The sequence below is a fragment of the Mirounga leonina genome, unplaced genomic scaffold, assembly GCF_011800145.1.
Source record: "Mirounga leonina isolate KUSES-001 unplaced genomic scaffold, KU_Mleo_1.0 Mir_201, whole genome shotgun sequence".
Classification (NCBI taxonomy): Eukaryota; Metazoa; Chordata; class Mammalia; order Carnivora; family Phocidae; genus Mirounga; species Mirounga leonina.
The window spans coordinates 2486358-2504233 of NW_023270504.1; the positions used below are offsets into that span (position 1 = coordinate 2486358).

The window sequence follows — 17876 nt, forward strand, 5'->3', positions numbered from 1 at the left end:
TTTATTTTGATTGTTTTTAAAGATTTTTTTTATTTATTTATGAGAGTGAGAGAGAGAGAGAGAGATAACAAGCAGGAGAGCAGCAAAAGGAGAGATAGAAGCAGGCTCCCCACTGAGCAGGGAGCCTGATGTGGGGCTCAGTCCCAGGATCCCTGGATCATGACCTGAGCTGAAGGCAGACACTTAACCGACTGAGCCACCCAGATGCCCCTACTTCTTGATTTTAAACAGGCTCTATAGAACAGTGATTTTCAATGTGTGGTCCCTGGACAAGCAGCATTATCACCTGGGAACTTGGAAAAGCAAATCCTCAGACCCCCACCTCAGACCTACTGAATCAGAAACTCTGGGAGTGGGGCTCAACAATTTGTGGTTTAGCAAGCCGTCCAGGTGATTTTGATACATGCTATGGTTTGAAATTACTAATTTAAAAGATAAGTAATGGCTATCCCCATATTCTTGCTTTTTTAATTGAAAATAAATGTTTAAACTTTAATTTTAACTTCACTTATATAGAGATAAAATTATTATATAGATAAAATTTACAAAAATGTATATATATGACCCTTTAATTCATGCTTTTTAGAGAAGTCTGAAAAAAAGTCACACAAACTAGTGGCAAGAATTCATAACATCTATTTTGTTAAGCAAGAGATAAGAAAAAAATAATATTGTATATATTCCTGGTAGAAATGTGATTTTAAATGTGATTTCACATATCAGAATTCTCTTCCTTGGGAATCTAGATCAAATAAATAAAATTCATAGTATGTAAGTAAATGTTACAAGGAGGTTTACTGCAACATACATTACTACTCTACAGAGAGATCCACAGTGGTAAATAACTGAAAGCAATGTGAATTCCTATCAGTGGGGTGTTGGTTGAATAAATTATGGTATATCATCATGTTGAATAATCTATAGCCATTTAAAATAATTAGTTAAAGCTACCCAGGGAGACTAGAGATACTGTCATTACAGTCAGGCAAAAACCGCACCTTTTTGGAAAATAAACAGTGACAGAACACCTATGTATACACACGTCCACCAGTACATTTATTTAATTATATGAGAGAGAAGAAGAATATGACAAAATGCATTCTGTTCTTAAATGGCATAACCATTGGGGCAGGGACTGACTGCTAATGTCAAGTAGATAAAGGTCATAACTGTATCATTATACCCTTTTACCAGTTATAGCTGTCTGGTTGAGTAGCCCTTTAATCTCATCCTGCCCATCCTACAAACATGCCATAAGGATAGATAAGCAGCAGCATACTACAATAGTTAGGACCTAATTTCTGCAACCTTAATGCATTAGTCTGAATCCAGGCTCTACTACCAGTGGCTATGTAACCTAAGAAAGCCTACTTAACCTCTCTGTGGCTCAGTTTTCTTACCTGTAAAATGAGAACATAATAGGCCCTATCTCACAAGCTTGTTGAAAGAATTAAGTTAATATAGCGGCACCTGCGTGGCTCAGTCAGCTAAGCGTCCGACTCTTGATTTCAGCTCAGGTCATGATCTCGAGGTCATGAGATCGGGCCCTGTGTCTGGCTCCTCGCTGGGCATGGAGCCTACTTAAGATTCTCTCTCTCCCTCTACCTCTGCCCCTCCCCCAACTCTAAAAAGAAAAAAGAAAAGAATTAAGTAAGTTAATATATGTACAAAGGCTAGTACTATACCTATCACTGTTCTATATGAGTCAATAGAAGAGTTACTGTAACAATTAGCTTACAAAGTATTAAGTTTTATATAGCTTACATATCAAACAAAAACTATCATCATTATTATTAAACCATGTATAGAATATACATAACAGACCTGGCACAAAGCAGGTATTCAAAAGTTAGTGTCTGTTCCTAAGATACAAATGACCATCTTCTTCCTTCTCAAAGGACATAGTCCACTACTATCACTCACTCTTCCTTCTCATCCCTCTCCTCTCAACTTCCCTGGGAATAGAACAGTTCATCAGTTTCTACTATACCCTGGTACTTCTTAAACAAGTAAATAAAGGCTTTTATTTCTGATAACTAGAGGGAACGAGGATTAACAAAAGACATACATTAATTTATTTGGCAAATATTGAGTGACTATTACTGTTGGCACAGTGAAGGCTCAGGGAAATGAGCAGGGACGAGGGAGGAAAGGTTCTCTACCTACTAGTTTATATCAAATTAATTATTTAATGTAAATTATGTTATGCACTACAAAGGAGAAATAGAAATGAAAAGAAAGCACAAGTCAAAGAATTCAGAAAAGAACAAAGAAACTAGGCAGAGGCCAGGGCACCTAGGGCTCCACAGGCCCCATTCAAGGTATTGGATGTAACTAAAGCACAAGGGGAAGACACTGAAAGTGACATAAATCAGAATTGCCTTTTTAAACAGTTAAACATGATGGATTGAAAATGTACGTGTGTTCCTGAATGTCCTGAAAAGACACTGAGATGACAATAGAGCAATAAAAAGCTATAAAGTCAAAAGGACAGAAAGAATAGAAAGGACACAGGAGATGACGTAAGGATAGAAGCTGTCAAACGGTTTACAAGATGGAAGCAGTGAAGGAGTAGTGACCGCCTTACTGAGCAGAGGGAGCTGAAACCTCCAGAGCAGAAGCAATGACAAGCTCGTGCTTTACCCCACAGAGTCTCAGAAAACCTCGGAAATGGAGGCACCTCGTACTGACTCCGCAGAGGATGGCAGTAGAGGGAAAGGCTAAAAATGCAGGGACTGTCACTCTGAAGGTGTCTGGAGGCTCAGGTCTCCATACAGCTCCTCTGGTCAGGTGATGACCCTTCCCCAAACGTGCAAATAAAACAGTTTCCCCCTGGAGATACTGAACTAGAAAAGCTCCAGACCTAAGGCACCAGAACTATAAGAGGCCAGAACCATGACAGGCTCCGGATTGGAAAATAAAAGCAGGGAGACTTGAATTATTGCCCCATATCCCTAACAAAAGATTAGATAGTCCCTCTCTGATCTCTGGGGGTGCTCCAATTCAAAATACCCTGACTCACCTTGCAATGAAGCCCCTGGTTATAAGCCTTACTAGTATACTTAGGCCTTCAACTCCATATCTTAGTGTTGAGTATTTATACTTCATTATTTAATAGAGGATCAAACAGCTGACAAAATTTTACAACAAGAAGAACAACAACAAAACAAAACAAAGTTATCCAGAGGAAAAAAGACACAAGTTAGAAGCGGGGCGGGGGGGTGGGTAGTTAAAAATATATAATTAATATGGTCAAATAAATAAGCACAGACTATATATCCAAGAAATAAGTAACCAAAACAATCATTAAACAAAAAAGTATGTATATCTTAGAACTATAATAGCTGAAATTGTAGTGATTTGATAGAAGGCTCAGAAAAGAAAGCCAAGGAAATCTCCCAAAACTTAAAGCACAAGGAGTAGGGGGTGATAGAAATGGAAAATAGAAGAGAAACGAAAATTAGAGATTCCATCCTAGCAGTCAAAAATTCAACATAAAGGAGTTCCAGAGAGGAACTACACAGAAAAAAAAGAAGGCAGAGAATTAGTGAAGGAATAAATCATTAGAATTTCTCAAAATTGAAGGATTCAAAACTGAGTCTGTTTGAAGTGCTTACTGAGTATCCATCAGGATGAATGAACAAAATGAACACACTGAAAAGAGAGAAGACACCAAACCTTCCAGAATGATGAATCAGGCTGATCAAAGGATCTGGAGTCAGAATAGAAATGGATTTTTCAATAGCAATACCTATCCATGAAAACCAGAAGTCTGGTCATCTTACCAGTTGGGAGTGAGTGGTGATGCCACCCTCCAAATTAAGGAATATAGGAGCAGGCTCACCTACGTACAGGCAGTTAGAATTGGGCTCATATGAATCTGAGCTGTAGAACACAGAAAAGTAAGGTAGGAAAGTTTTAAGTAAGTTACAATTTAATACTTGTCTCTGATCTTCATTCAGACTGAGCTCAGCTATTCTGAGATTTCCTCATTTACCCACCTTCTTAGTGCCTGATATGGGGTCAAGTAATATTTGAAATTATAGTCTCAGGAATGATTCCCAAATTCCCCTTACCTTAGGGAGATCTCTACCTAAGAAGATAACTCCCTCCCCTCCAGATTTTGAAAGAGCCATGGAAAGGGGAAAGAGAAAGAATTGAGAGAGGATTAAACAAGCAGGGAAATCGTAGTGTTGACCATTTAAAATTACCTCTCAAGAGGGTGGCTTAGCTTACAGGGATGGGAATGAGTGCTCCTGGGATCTTCAACTCCATACCAATTCCTCCTCTACTTAATGCAGAGATCATTTAGAAGAAAGCTGTGTCAGAGACCTACCTGTATATTTTGACTATCAATGCCTCATATATCACTTAGTATAGTAATTGTGCTTAGTAAAATCAGTCTAACCTGCTCTCCCCTCCTTTACTGTTTCAGCAACTCCTTCAGAGTATGGGTGGGGAAGTAAATGCAAATCTGTATTGCTTGGATTACTTGATGGGTAGGCTCTTGTTAACTGAAATAATTCGCCAACATTTTTTAAAAGATTGTAAATTTAAATTCTTGTCAGCTTATCCTTCAGCATTGAAAATAGTGACCTTGAATGCAGTTTCTACATTTCCCACACCTCTTACCTGAGCTGTTAATAAGTGACAAGAAAAAACTGATTTGATTCACCTGCTAATGAGCTGTATGAGATGGTCTAAAGAACAAAGGGAAAAAAATCAAAACCTTAGGGTATTAATTTTAGATTAATGCAAAAATATTTCAGACAAATTCAGAAAAATGAATATACAAGTGATATTAACTCTGCTTGTTGGGGAAACACAGGTAAGAGTAACAACAGGCCAGGAACAGCATAAACAAATACCAGGAAAGTTATTTTCAGAATTTATTTACCTAATAATATTTAACACCAAAATCAAACATAAGAGGGTCATGAGAGAGACCTGCATTACCCCCACTTAAGCAATTAGTGTCTGAAAGTAGTATAGAGATAAATTACTCATTTGGACTCCCACATAACGGTTTGCTCATGTAGTAAATATGAAAGAACAGAATTGCATTTCAGGTTATCTTATATGGGTCTGTCTAGACTGGAGGACTGGAAAGCAAGGACAATTGGAAAGGGCCCTATTAAAGTGTGTTACTTTACTTCAAAGATACAGTAGATATTTAATATTTTTTGACAGTGAAATCATTTCAAAATAGTCAATCTTATCTAAAAACCATCCAAATCAATGTGCATAAAAACAAAAAGCGAATGAAGCCTGCAGATTTTAGTTTGTCTTGATTCATGATAAAAATAGTCCTAGTTATACCAATTGTCCTATGCATCAGGTCAAAATGATTCAACTAATGAATGCTTAGCTACTGGGATGCCATACCTAGTGTTTACAGTAAATTTACCATAGTGTCCTAACACAGGAAATAATTTATCATAAACTGCCTAGTAGTTTAAAATAAGATTACTTACTCTCCTAGTATAAATATGCTAACAAGGTCCTGATATTCCACTTCAAAAATAAAGATCCCCACCTAATAAAGGCTAAATCAATCTTCAGGTTATAAGAGGGTATCAAACCCTGTCTCAAAACAATTTAAAAACAATGTAAATCCATTTACTGTAACTTTGTGGCACACACTTATTAACATTATTTTGTAGTTGTAGCTCCATGAGTGATTTTCACCCATTTGCATTAAAGAATTATAAGAACAGGAGAGTCCCAGCCCTTCATTTTACAGATTGAAAGAAGGACCTGAAAGCAATTTCATCAAGTTAAGCACAGATGTGTGTATGTGACAGATTTGAACTTCACTCCCCTCCCCTTTAACACTCATGCCCTGCTGTTTTCAGTATTTAAGCGCAAAAGTGATAAAGAAGACAAATTGTGCATTCTCAATTGCCAATTACGGATTAATCAACAGTGAATATTAATACAAATAACACTTCGTTTTGCGCAATACCTAAGTGAGTTTAAAAAAAGAAAAATCAAAGGCAATAAATTAAAATCTGACTAATCATAGTATTTATGCATAAAGAAGAACTGAACTGGGTAAATAGGAAACGTACCTTACGGTGAATTTCAGGGATAGCAATAAAAAGAACTCTCGGGTTAAATTTTGCCTCTAAACCATCATCATTAGAAATCATTTTAAACATGCTTTCCAGGCACGTCTTTCTTTTCTGTATAGACGTCTGGCTTGATTATTCATCTACTCATTTTTTAAATTTAACTTTTTCAGTTTGTGTTCAGTTGAAATGACTTTTCAGGAAAGTAAAATCGGAGAAACCAGAGAGAGCAGCACACATGTGCCGTAAAGGTGGAGGGGCAGAGGACTGCGGCTGGGAAAAGTACGGAGAAAACGGAGATTTCTCTAACCCCGCCCCGCACCCCCAGCCAGCCCCAGCTGCCCCAGCAGGGGCGCAGGGGCGCGCGGCCGCCCCTCCTCCCGGGCCAACTCCATCCCCAGCTCAGCCGGGAGGGGGCGCTGCGGGTACCGCCCCGGGTCGTCCAGGCCCGCGCCGGGCTGCGATTGGACGCGCCGCCGTCAGGCACCGGCCAGAAACACAAACGCGCTGGGAAGATGAGGGGGGCGTTCTAGCGAGCCGAGGGCTTAGGCTTTTTTTACGTCCCCCCCCACCCCCACCCCTGCGCACTCCATGCCGGGTCGCTCTCTCCGGCTCGCCTCCACTGGCTGGCACGGCGGGAGAGTTGGCGCAAACCTCGCCGCCGCCGCCGCCTCGCGCGGGTTCCCGCCCCAGCCTCGCCGCCTTCCCCTGCGCCCTCCGCTCCTGCCATGGGGCTAACTTGTGGCTCCTAAGAGTTGCCGCTCCCGAGCGGCGCGCTCTCCCGCCCATTTCCCCGCGGGCGGGCGATGGCTTAGGGCGCCCGAGGGGCCAGCCCAGAGGTAACGGGAAGGGGAAAGGACGGTTGTCTGGGGAGTAAGAGGCCCAACGATGAGTTTCCACAAGGAGGACGGAGTGAGCAGCCTATGCCAGAAGGCGCTGCACATCGTCACCGAGCTGTGCTTCGCGGGCCAGGTGGAGTGGGAGAAGTGCTCGGGCATCTTCCCCCGGGACAGGGGCCACCAGGGCGGAAGCAGCACAGGTAACCGGGGAGGGCTCCTCTCGCTTCCGCGCGCCCAGCCGGGACCCCGCGAGGCGCCAGGCGTCTGTGGGATGCCGCGCCTCCCTACCTTGCTCCGGGTTTCCGCTCAGCTCCTGGAGACTTCGAGCGTCGGCTCTTCGGGGTTTGTGGTCCTCGTCTCCACCTGCCCGGCCTCTTCCACTTCCCTGGTCTGCTCCTTGCCCGCCGCGCCGTGCCCCCGCTCCCCGGCTCCCGCACCGCCACGCCGCCGCTCTCCCACGCCTGCGGGCTCCCTTCCGCGGCGGCGAGGCGAGCGCGGGCGGCCGCGCCCGGCCCGCTTACGCAGCGCTGCCCGCGGGCCTCGCGCTGCCCTCTCTGGTCTCTGGTCTCGCGGGTCGCGAGCCTGCGGAAGGGGTCGGACCTGGGAAAAACCCTGCTTGGAAGCGAAGAACCGCCTTGCCAACGGGGCTGCCTTGGATTCCGCGAGCAGAAAGGTTCCCAGGAGGGGTAACTAGCGGCTGCAACCTGTCGAGCTTTTGACAGTGTCCGCGTCCCTTTATTAAATACGATTTTGTAGGGCTTCTTGACAACGTTGGCAAAACAGCAGGGCTTATTGGTCCTAATTTTTTTTGAGGCGACAACGAAGGCTCAGGTCACATATAAAGATCTTATAAATCCTTTCCACACACATGTTGTCAGACACACCCCAACACACGGGCATCCTCCCTCTCCGTTCAGGAAACTTGTGAAGAAATGGGGTGGGATGGTGAAGGACATTGACCGTCAGAAATCTGGAGGTGGAAAGAAGCCTCAGGAGACAGATTTTTCTCGGGGGATGGGGGGGAACCGTATCAGAACTACTGTTCGGTCACGCTTGGGTAGGGTTTTAACCACCTGCGCAATGTTTGGTTTGGGCAGCCTGTTTGCTGTTCACACGAACGAGAGGGACTCCAGAGTTGCGGGCCGCGTGGTTTCAAGAGTCCCTTGTGAGGGTCACTTGTTGCTTTGGGAGACAAACACTGGTTTCGGGATTTTCGGCATCGGGCTGGAAGATTGCCATTCCTGCCCTAGGTCTCGTTTCTCTCCCTTTGCTTTCGTGTCACTGGGCTCTCCTGGCGGGGCTTCGTGGGTTGAGGGTAGCCAGGGCAACAAGTGAGAGCTGGACCGCTCAACTCGAGTGGAGCACGACTGCAGAAAGCCTGGGAAGCTGGAAGGAGGTCAGGAGGGCACACTTAGTGAATCTCTCCTGCCCACCACCACCACCACCAAAGAAAAGGGAGAGGAAATGGGGTGGGGGGGGGGGTAGGATTAGATGTGGTTTAGCTTTTACATACCATTTTGTAAATGGAATATCTTCGGGGTTTTCAAATTCTCTGATCATGGCAACAGGAACCAAGAGAGGCTTCTTTCTGTCTGCAGTTGGCAGAACCTGCGGAGATGCGGCTACTTGGACCCGGAGCAGAATGATACATAATTGGTGCTGTCCACATGCTGGAAATTTAGACATTTTGCGAATATACAAACACAAGTCTTTATCTCTTGTTCAGTGGGTGTTAATTCCTAGGAATGTATGAAACAACTATTAGTGGAAAGGACTGGTGAATACTGTGTATATGCGCATCATGTGTGTGGTTGCTAAGCATGAGATAAACACTCAAAATAGTGTGACCTTAAAAGTCCTTTGTGGTGCTATTGGATAAAGTCTTCTGAACTGTCTTTAGCGATAGACATGCTAAAGATAAGACTCAGAGAAGGGGGGCATAGTGGAAGAAATTAGAGTATTTAAAGTTAAAGACCTATAATTTGGTCATTTAACAGTTGATGCTGTAATCCAGCTGGTTTGTGATCACACACCAAGTAGTGGTTTCCTGGGTCTCAGATGGGTTGGTAATGAGAATAATTTGTGAAGGTTGGAAACCAATTACTAGCTTATAAATCTTTCTAAGTACACAACCATATAAACTTAAGGTAAAACACAGTTCATGAATTGCAGAAAGGGTTTGGACTTGTAAGCACTACAAGAAGTAGTTGTAGTCCTCATTCCTTTTGGACTTTCCCTTGGAAAGAAAAAAGTGGGGAAAACCTAGTCTAAAACAATTACATGGATATTTTTCTTCTGTTAAGGGAAATATGTATACTATCCAAACGGGGTATTTGATTTAATATATGAATATATTTTGAGTGGCCACCACTAAAGAAGACATTCTATTAGGTTGTATATGAGATATAAAGATGCATAAGATTACATATTCTATTTGTAAATCTGTGCAACAATTAGAAATAAAATACTTTAATCCACAGATAAATTCCCAACACCAATAGATACCTTTGAAATGGATTCAGATATTATTTACTGAACCTTTGTATTAATTAGCCACTCAGCTTCACATTGTTCATTTTCTTATAACTTATGCACATGTGCCCTTTATTACAGGACCCTAAATAAAAACATTTCTAGTAGGTGATCCTTCTACTCACTGTTTGTTTAATGGGAAACACATTATTTGTAGGAGGACATCGACATTGAATGGTACAGTGGTTATTTACTTTGTTAATCAGCACTGCCCATATGGTGTCAGTTATTCAAAGGTTGCAGTGACAATTTCAAGCTTCCAGATTGTGTATATTTTTAGATTCCTTCACACAGGAGTAGAAGGAGAGAAATTCCGGTAATCCCAATTAAAGTCATTCTACATTAAAGAACTCATGAATCATATATATAAATAAGATATTCTACTGGTTTTTTTAAATGCCAATAAAAACCATCCTCTTTACTATAGCAGCAATAGCAGAAATAGCAGCAGTGTTATTGGCATTAAGGATCTACTGATCAAGTTGACCAATCCCATGTTTTCATAAAATTTGTGAAGACGTAGATCGTGTCTGCCGACACCAGTTTACTCTCTTGGCATAGTTTATTAGAGATATTATTGATGTCAACATTACTCATACAGTAGAAAGTTCATCATGTGCAATTTTTAGAAAATCAAATTTTTGCCTTCTTTTTACCACTGATACTCCCCCCTCCCCATAGACATGTCACCCACTAAGTTCATCTTCATGCACAATAGGACTAATACTAGAATGCTTAGGGAAAATACAAAACAATATATCCGCCTATAATGTTATTTTTCAGATATACTGTAACTAAGATACGTAATAGTTTTTGAATTGCATTTGGGTTCATTGCTGGTCAGTCTTTAATTGCTGCTCCATATCCAAATGCTTATGAGGTTTCAGGAAACTATGTTGCTTAAAAGGCAGACCTCATAAATCATAACTAATCAAACCCACTGAAGTACACAGTCACATCATAATTGTATAGACCTGACCTTAATTTAAATATTTAAATAAACATTTAATTCATCATTGTTTTAATTTTGCATTTTATACTTTTAATTTGGGACTAAAAATTCTAAAATAAAAGTTTAAATGAATTTTTCTAAATTCATACCTATGTTCCTCAATTTCTTAGATGTGGGGATAAGTAGGTCTATCAAAGAATTTCCTTGAAGTTACTTGACTAATAAAAGAGATGGCTAAGTAAAATTTTAAAATTATATCATGATTTTTCCTCTGAGACTAAAGCATTTTAAGTCTATGATAAGGGCTTAACATGAATAAGGGTGTTTCATAGGTTTTCTCTACAGACACAAAGCAAATGACTACTCAATCAATTTATAATTCTTGTATCACTACACCACTGAGTTTTACACATTCTAATGGTTGTATAAAAAGTTACAATTTAGAAATATAGAGGAAATGTTTCCTCAAGACTTGTAGGTCTGAGAAAGAGTAATTGAACCATAATGAATTCAGATAGGCCCATATGAAGAAGGATGTATGAGAGGATTTTTTTTCCTTCCTCCACAGTCATTCCAATAAAGAATGGCCACCTGCTATTTCTAGTCTCATTTTTACAGGATCATCAACACATATTGTGCTTGGTCTCATTTACTCCAAAGGGAAATGAACAACTACCTTCAAAGACCAAGCCAGTCTCAGCAAACATCTGTTTTTCTTAATTCTGAGATATCAGTATTTTGGCAATATTGACAGGGCCTTTTTTGCTATAATCTTTTTTTTTTTCTTGAAACAAATCAACATCTATATTTTCTCTTTATAGGAGCTGTAAATCTCTGAAATCTGATTCTTACAGGAATGATTTCTTATACAAGATCTATAGCTGCCCATTTCATTCAAGTCTCATTTTCTTTAAAAGTTAATCATCATTGTTATTTTGTTTTATGCAAAAAACAAATGGAATGCACTTGCATTTACTTATAAGATTTCTTTTTTACAAAATGCTGGTGGGAGATAAACTATCACAAATGTTTATTGGAATCTCTAATGACAATTAAAATTATCCATATTTTGAAAACATAATTGTGTGCTTCCTGATGTGTACATTGTCAGTAGAATATAAGCTCTTTGAGAGCAGTGGTTTGTTCACTGTCTTATCCTCAGTACCTAGAAAAATCTGTGGCTCCTACTAGAGTCTCAATAAATATTTGTCGAACAAATGAAAGAATGAATAAATGAATTAATATATCCTCAAGAACCCAGTTTCCTTATTTGTAAAATGATGGGTGCTATTTAATAATTTTCAAATTCCTCTGAAACTATATTATATATACTTGTGTCTTTGTGTCTCCAGTGTCCAATACAGGATCCTAGGTAGATAGGCATGCAAAATATGTAGTTTATGATAATGGCTGAAATTAGAGCATTTGAGGCATTTAAAACCTAGAACATGAGCAAGTTACTAATGAAAAAGCAACTGAACCCCATATGGACATCCAGTGACTTTCTCCAGAGTGTGTTCAGGAAAGGCTAAGATCCAGTGGCTAAATGTGAAAGTGTTGCATAATAAACCTATTGACTTTATTGAAGTTCTAGAAAAGTGGGAATATCTATTTAAAATATCAATTTATAATAGTAAAAGAAAGCCTGTTTGCTGAAGTAGAAAATAGCATGGGAAAAATAATCATATCATTATTCAAACACCTATTAGTCATACCACTTAGAACTAGAAATTATTTTGCAGCAGTGGTGAAAATGAAGGCAGGAAAAGTTAGCAACTTCCCCTCAAATCACAGCCAGTTAATGATGCAACTAGGATAAGAACCAGGGCTCCTTAGATCCTATCCTAGGTTCGGCAAAAAGTAGGAATAGGAAGATTTCCTGGGGAGAGCATTCTTGGTGCTATAGACACTGGAACGGCTCGTAAAGATAGGCTCGTAACTATTATAATACTATTGGCTATAATTAGTAGCATATTGGAAGGTAATTTATTTATTTTAGAGAGAGAGTGAGTGCACATAGCATAAGCGGGGCGGAGGGGCAGAGGGAAAAGGAGAGAGAAAGGGAAGCAGACTCCCGCTGAGCGCAGAGCCTGATGCTGGACTCCATCCCACAACCCTGAGATCATGACATGAGCCGAAATCAAGAGTGGAAATCAAAAGTCAGATGCTTAACTGAGCCACCCACGTGCCATATTAATAAGATTTCTCAGTGTGTAATTATGACCCAAATCCCCAAATTTCTTTTTATTGGATATATTGTCACGCAAATATAAGACACAACATTCTTCATTTTTCTTGAGTACATGAATGCATTTGTAATTAAATGTACATGAGTGTTTATTCATGAATTCTTAGCTAAATATAACTGATTTATTTGAATGGTAAAATCATATAAAAGATTTTAGTGTGTCAAAATGTACAACTTTGAACTCCTATAATTATAAATATAGCTCCTTTTGTATGTCCATAAATAAGCCTATAATGAAAACAGATATGAAATTGTCAGTTAAATTATTTTTATTACTTTGTCATTAGAAGAATAATACATTAAAACATTTTCTGCTTTATTTTCCTGCCATATTTTGGGTATGTAATGTACGTTATCAACCATCTATATATATCATTATTAACAGTGCTATGATGCCAAAGAAAACTAGACCTCCTAATAGGAAGTGTTATTATTAAAGGTCAGTAATTATTTTGCTTGTTTCTAACTTGTACAATACCAATTTTCTCTGTTGGTGGAATATCCAACACTGGCCAAGTTTAGAAACAGAATCCCTGACTGAAGAGATGGCTTCTTGTTATTATACATTAAACTTGTTTTCTTTTTCCTTATAATGTTAAATATCTTAAATGACCACTGAAGCTGTAAGAGCTGACATTAACGTGGCTTAGGTAGACTATCAGAAAATAAAACTCTGTATGTATATATATATATATACACACACACACACGTGTGTGTATATGTATATGTGTGTGTGTGTGTGTAGATATCACATGACTATATAATCATGAAATTGTGCTTTGATGCCTCAGAGCTGGAAGGGTAGAATGACAGAGGTGGGGGAACCGATATTAACTTTTTTTTCATCCATCCAGGTGGATTCTGAGGTGTGTTAGGATCTGTTCTTTAACATCTATTTTGAATAGAGACAACATTACAGTCAATTGAAAAAACCTTGTAAATGTCAATTTGTTCATCCTGTAGAATTATTTCAGTCAAACAATGAGGACTACTGTTTACAGTCTTTATTATTCCTTTAGTTCTGTTTCAGTAGTCATAGATTTATAGGAATAATGGACAAAACAATATCAAGAAGCATGTTATCATTTCTAATATGTTACAGTATGAGTTGTTACTGTATCCAAGAGGTGGTTTTAGCATTATGCGTCTATTCAACATTTATTGAACACTAGGTGAAAGCCACTGTGCCAGACATTAAAATATATTCATACCATTAACTAAACACCGTGCATAGTTCAAGTTATTGTAAATGTAGAATAGATAATCACAGATTATAAATTATTTACTTAATTACGGACATATGTAAAGAATTTTTATGCATTTGGATACTTTTATACTATATGTAGTTCCATATTTGATTGAATCTAAGATGCTATTGGTAAGATGCACCAGTATTTTATATGATACCAAAAAGGAAAAAGAAATGTCAAATTGTGGCTTAATGCCTTCTTATCACATAGAATTTTTATTTCATACTTATGTAAAGACTTTTAAAACTGACGTAAATTTTTAAAATCATATCACTCTTGAACAAACATAAAAAGGAAAACATAAAAGACATAAATGGGTTAAATAATTTTAAATTAAAATTGAGTATGATTCTTCTGAATGGCTTTTTTTTTTTTACACAAATGTCCATAGTAGATTTATTTGTCACAGCTAAAAATTAGAAACATTCCAGATGTCCTTCAACAGCTAAATGTTTAAACAAACTGTACTATATGCACATCATGAAATACTACTCAGAAATAAAAAAAATTAACTATTGATACACCAAACAAATTTGATGATACAGAGTATTATGTTGAGTGAATAAAAGCCCATCTTAAACAGCTACATACCGTTTGATTTCATTTATATAAAATTTTGGAAATGACAGCATATTAGAAATGTTGAACAGATTTGTGGTACCAGTGGTTAGTGGCTGCAATGATGGGACATGAATTTATATATGTGATCTAGTTGCATAGAACTTGTTTTGTTGTGGCTGGACTGGCCCTTGTGGTTCTTATCATGATTGCAAGGAACAACCATCAGGAAACTGTGAAAATAAAGGTTTGCTACTCACACATTGTGCAAATTACATAGGACACCTGGAGTGTCATAGCAAGGTCATGGGGAGGCAGGGGAGAGTAAGGAAGGGCTTAGGATTCTGTTTTTATTGGGGTGTAAGTGGGATCCTTGGGTTTCGAAGGCTCACTCATTATTGATGAATTTAAAACAAAATAGCAGGAATTTAAAGTGTGGGAAGAGAAAAAACAAGAGGCCCAAATGATTTTTAAAACAAGGGAGTCTGGGGTGGTGTGGGGGCAGCCGGGCTCTTTTTTTTTTTTTTTAATCTTTTTATTTTTTTATTCTTATGTTAATCCCCATACATTACATCATTAGTTTTAGATGTAGTGAATGGCTTTTTGATTCAGAATTGGTGATACCTTTGTTTTGCACTCATTATTGGGCCCCATGCCATCAAGAATGCCTTAAAAGAATTCATAAAACGATGGACTCTGAAAAACAAACAGGGTTCTAGAGGGGAGAGGGGTGGGAGGATGGGTTAGCCTGGTGGTGGGTATTGAGGAGGGCACATTCTGCATGGAGCACTGGGTGTTATGCACAAACAATGAATCATGGAACACTTCATCTAAAATTAATGATGTAGTGTATCGGGATTAACATAAGAATAAAAAAAAAACTTCTCTTAAAAGAAAAAAAAAAAAAAAAAAGAATGTGCTTTAAGCTACCTGTACAGTTATGTGCAATGTTAGCAATGTTGGCAAACTCACTTGACTCACTGCCTTCTCCACCTATCCCCAATAAAAGTTTGGCTTGTAAGGTTTAGGGCTGAGCTTCACTATTTTCTCCACTGTTTTCTTTCAAGCCACTTAGACTTGACTTTCTATGACTGTCGATGTTGATGCTTTTGCTTTAGCACATACTCAGAATAAATTATGACACACTTACTTCCTGGCTATTAGTGATTGTAACAAGCCATTGATACTAAAATATATTCTGATTTCAGAAAATGAAAATGTTTTAAAATACGCATTTTACAATCAAGTATATTATTAACATAAAGTTGTTTATCATTTACTGAAATTCAAGAAAAAGGCAAAAGTCAATACAGTTAAGTGGAAATTAAAGAAGTATTGTTGCAAGGATGATATGTTGATTGATTATGTATTGGATTGATAGATGAAGAAGAGACTGCTAGTTGTTTCCTAGTATTAATTTCCCCCCTTTCATTTCACAGTATCAGAATCCTTGATTTTTAGTTACATATGTGGCAGCATTAAAATAAATTTAAAATTTTTTTTAATTTAAAAATGACAACTTTTCTGAGCTTTCTTTTTGGTTTGGTGCAGCCATGTGACTAAATGTAACCATCAAGGGGTGCCTGGGTGGCTCAGTTGGTTAAGCGTCTGCCTTTGATTCAGGTCATGATCCCAGGATCCTGGGATCGAGCCCCGTGTCGGGCTCCTTGCTCAGCAGGGAGCCTGCTTCTCCCTCTGCCTGCCGCTCCCCATGCTTGCTCTCTCTCTCTCTCTCTCACAAATAAGTAAAATCTTCAAAAATCAATCAATCTGACCACTAGCATGCTAGCAACAGTGATGTGTACTACTTCCAGACTGTGCCCTTAAAATGAAAGGACATACTCTCACCTTCCCTTTCCCTTATTATTCTGCCACCCAACTGCCTAGAATGTGGACATGGTAACTTGTCATCTTGGACTTTAAGGAGAAGGCAAAAACCTTTGAATAGCAAAACAAAAGTATAGAAGAAACCAGGATTCTAGACACCTTGAAGATGTGTATGCTCTGGCCTGCTTATGCTAGGACAGTTAATTACACAAGAGAGAAATAAACTTCCCCCTTGCGTAAGTCACTGTTAATTTTGCCCCTTGTTATAGAAATCAGAATTATGGCCTTTTATAATATTAGAGCTGATCCTTGAACAACACAGGATTCAACTGCGCGGATCCACTTATATGTGGATTTTTTATAGTACAGTTAAGTACTCTAAATGTGTTTTCCTTTTTATGATTTATTTAATGACATTGTATTTTCTCTAGATTACTTTATTCTAAAAATATAGCATATAATACATATAACATACAAAATATGTGTTAATCAAGTGTTAATGTTATTGGCAAGGCTTCTGGTCAGCAGTAGGCTATTAATAGTTAAGTTTTGGGGACACTTGGGTGGCTCAGTCAGTTAGGCGTCTGACTCTTGATCTCAGCTCAGATCTTGATCTCAGGGTCCTGAGTTTAGGCCCCATGTTGGGCTTCATGCTGGTCATGGAGCCTACTTAAAAAAAAAACAGGGGCAACTGGGTGGCTCAGTTGGTTAAGCCTCTGACTTTATGTCAGATCATGATCTCGGGGCCTGGGGGCTCCACACTCAGCAGGGAGTCTGTTTATCCCTCTCTGTCTTCCCCTTTCCCCACTTGTGTTCCCTCTCTCTAATATAAATAAATAAAATTTTTTTAAAAAATTAAAAATAAATAAATAAAGGTAAACTTTTAGGGAGTCAAAAGTTATATGGAGATTTTCAACTGGGGGGTAGTGCCCCTAATCCCCTCCTTATTTAAGGGTCAACTGTAATACCATATGAACAGGATAAATAGGTTAACTTCAAAGATAATTCCAAATTTTTATCCTAGACACAGTTTTCCTCAGCTTTCTTTGAATAAGAGTTGCTGATTTGAGTTTTATTCTCCTTCTTTCTCTATGGAATGATGCCATAAATATGGTCTATGTTCTGGCAATAATGGGAAGCAACCAAAGAAACAAAAGGCTTGGAAAATCAGTGAACTAAATTATAATTTTTGATTAATTACAAGAAATCACATGTGCATACATTTTGAAAACTAAAGAACTAGAATTTTTAAATTAAAAAAATGATACAGAAATACACAGGTATCAATTAAGGCAGTGATGAGGGAAATTGAGAGCATGCCAATTGTTCTGTGCTTTTCTGTGTGATCATTTCCATCTGCATAGGTAGTAGGCAATTAGATCTAACACTTTTTACAGGCCTCAGTGAATGCAAATGTTATGGTCTGGTTGTATAGACTTTAGCAAAGTTCTGCTTCACTAAGTTTCTGAAGAATCACATTTTTTGGCTTACTCTGTTTTCTGATGAGAGTTGTCTTTTCTCAGTTTTTTAGAAATGGCTCACTTTATTTTGAGATATTAAGACACAATAAAAGAGTAAGATCTCTATAGCAAAAGTGAG

The 17876-nt window shown here is 38.7% G+C and overlaps 1 protein-coding gene across 1 annotated transcript in view; it reads left to right on the top strand.

Annotated features, from left to right (window-relative positions):
* The first annotated feature begins 6959 nt into the window (after positions 1-6959).
* Positions 6960-17876, top strand: part of SYT10 (synaptotagmin 10) — a 64938-nt gene continuing 54021 nt past the window's right edge. Inside the window, exon 1 of the mRNA XM_035027857.1 lies at positions 6960-7110. Coding sequence (XP_034883748.1) covers positions 6960-7110 — 151 coding nt within the window. The remainder of the gene's footprint in view (positions 7111-17876) is intronic.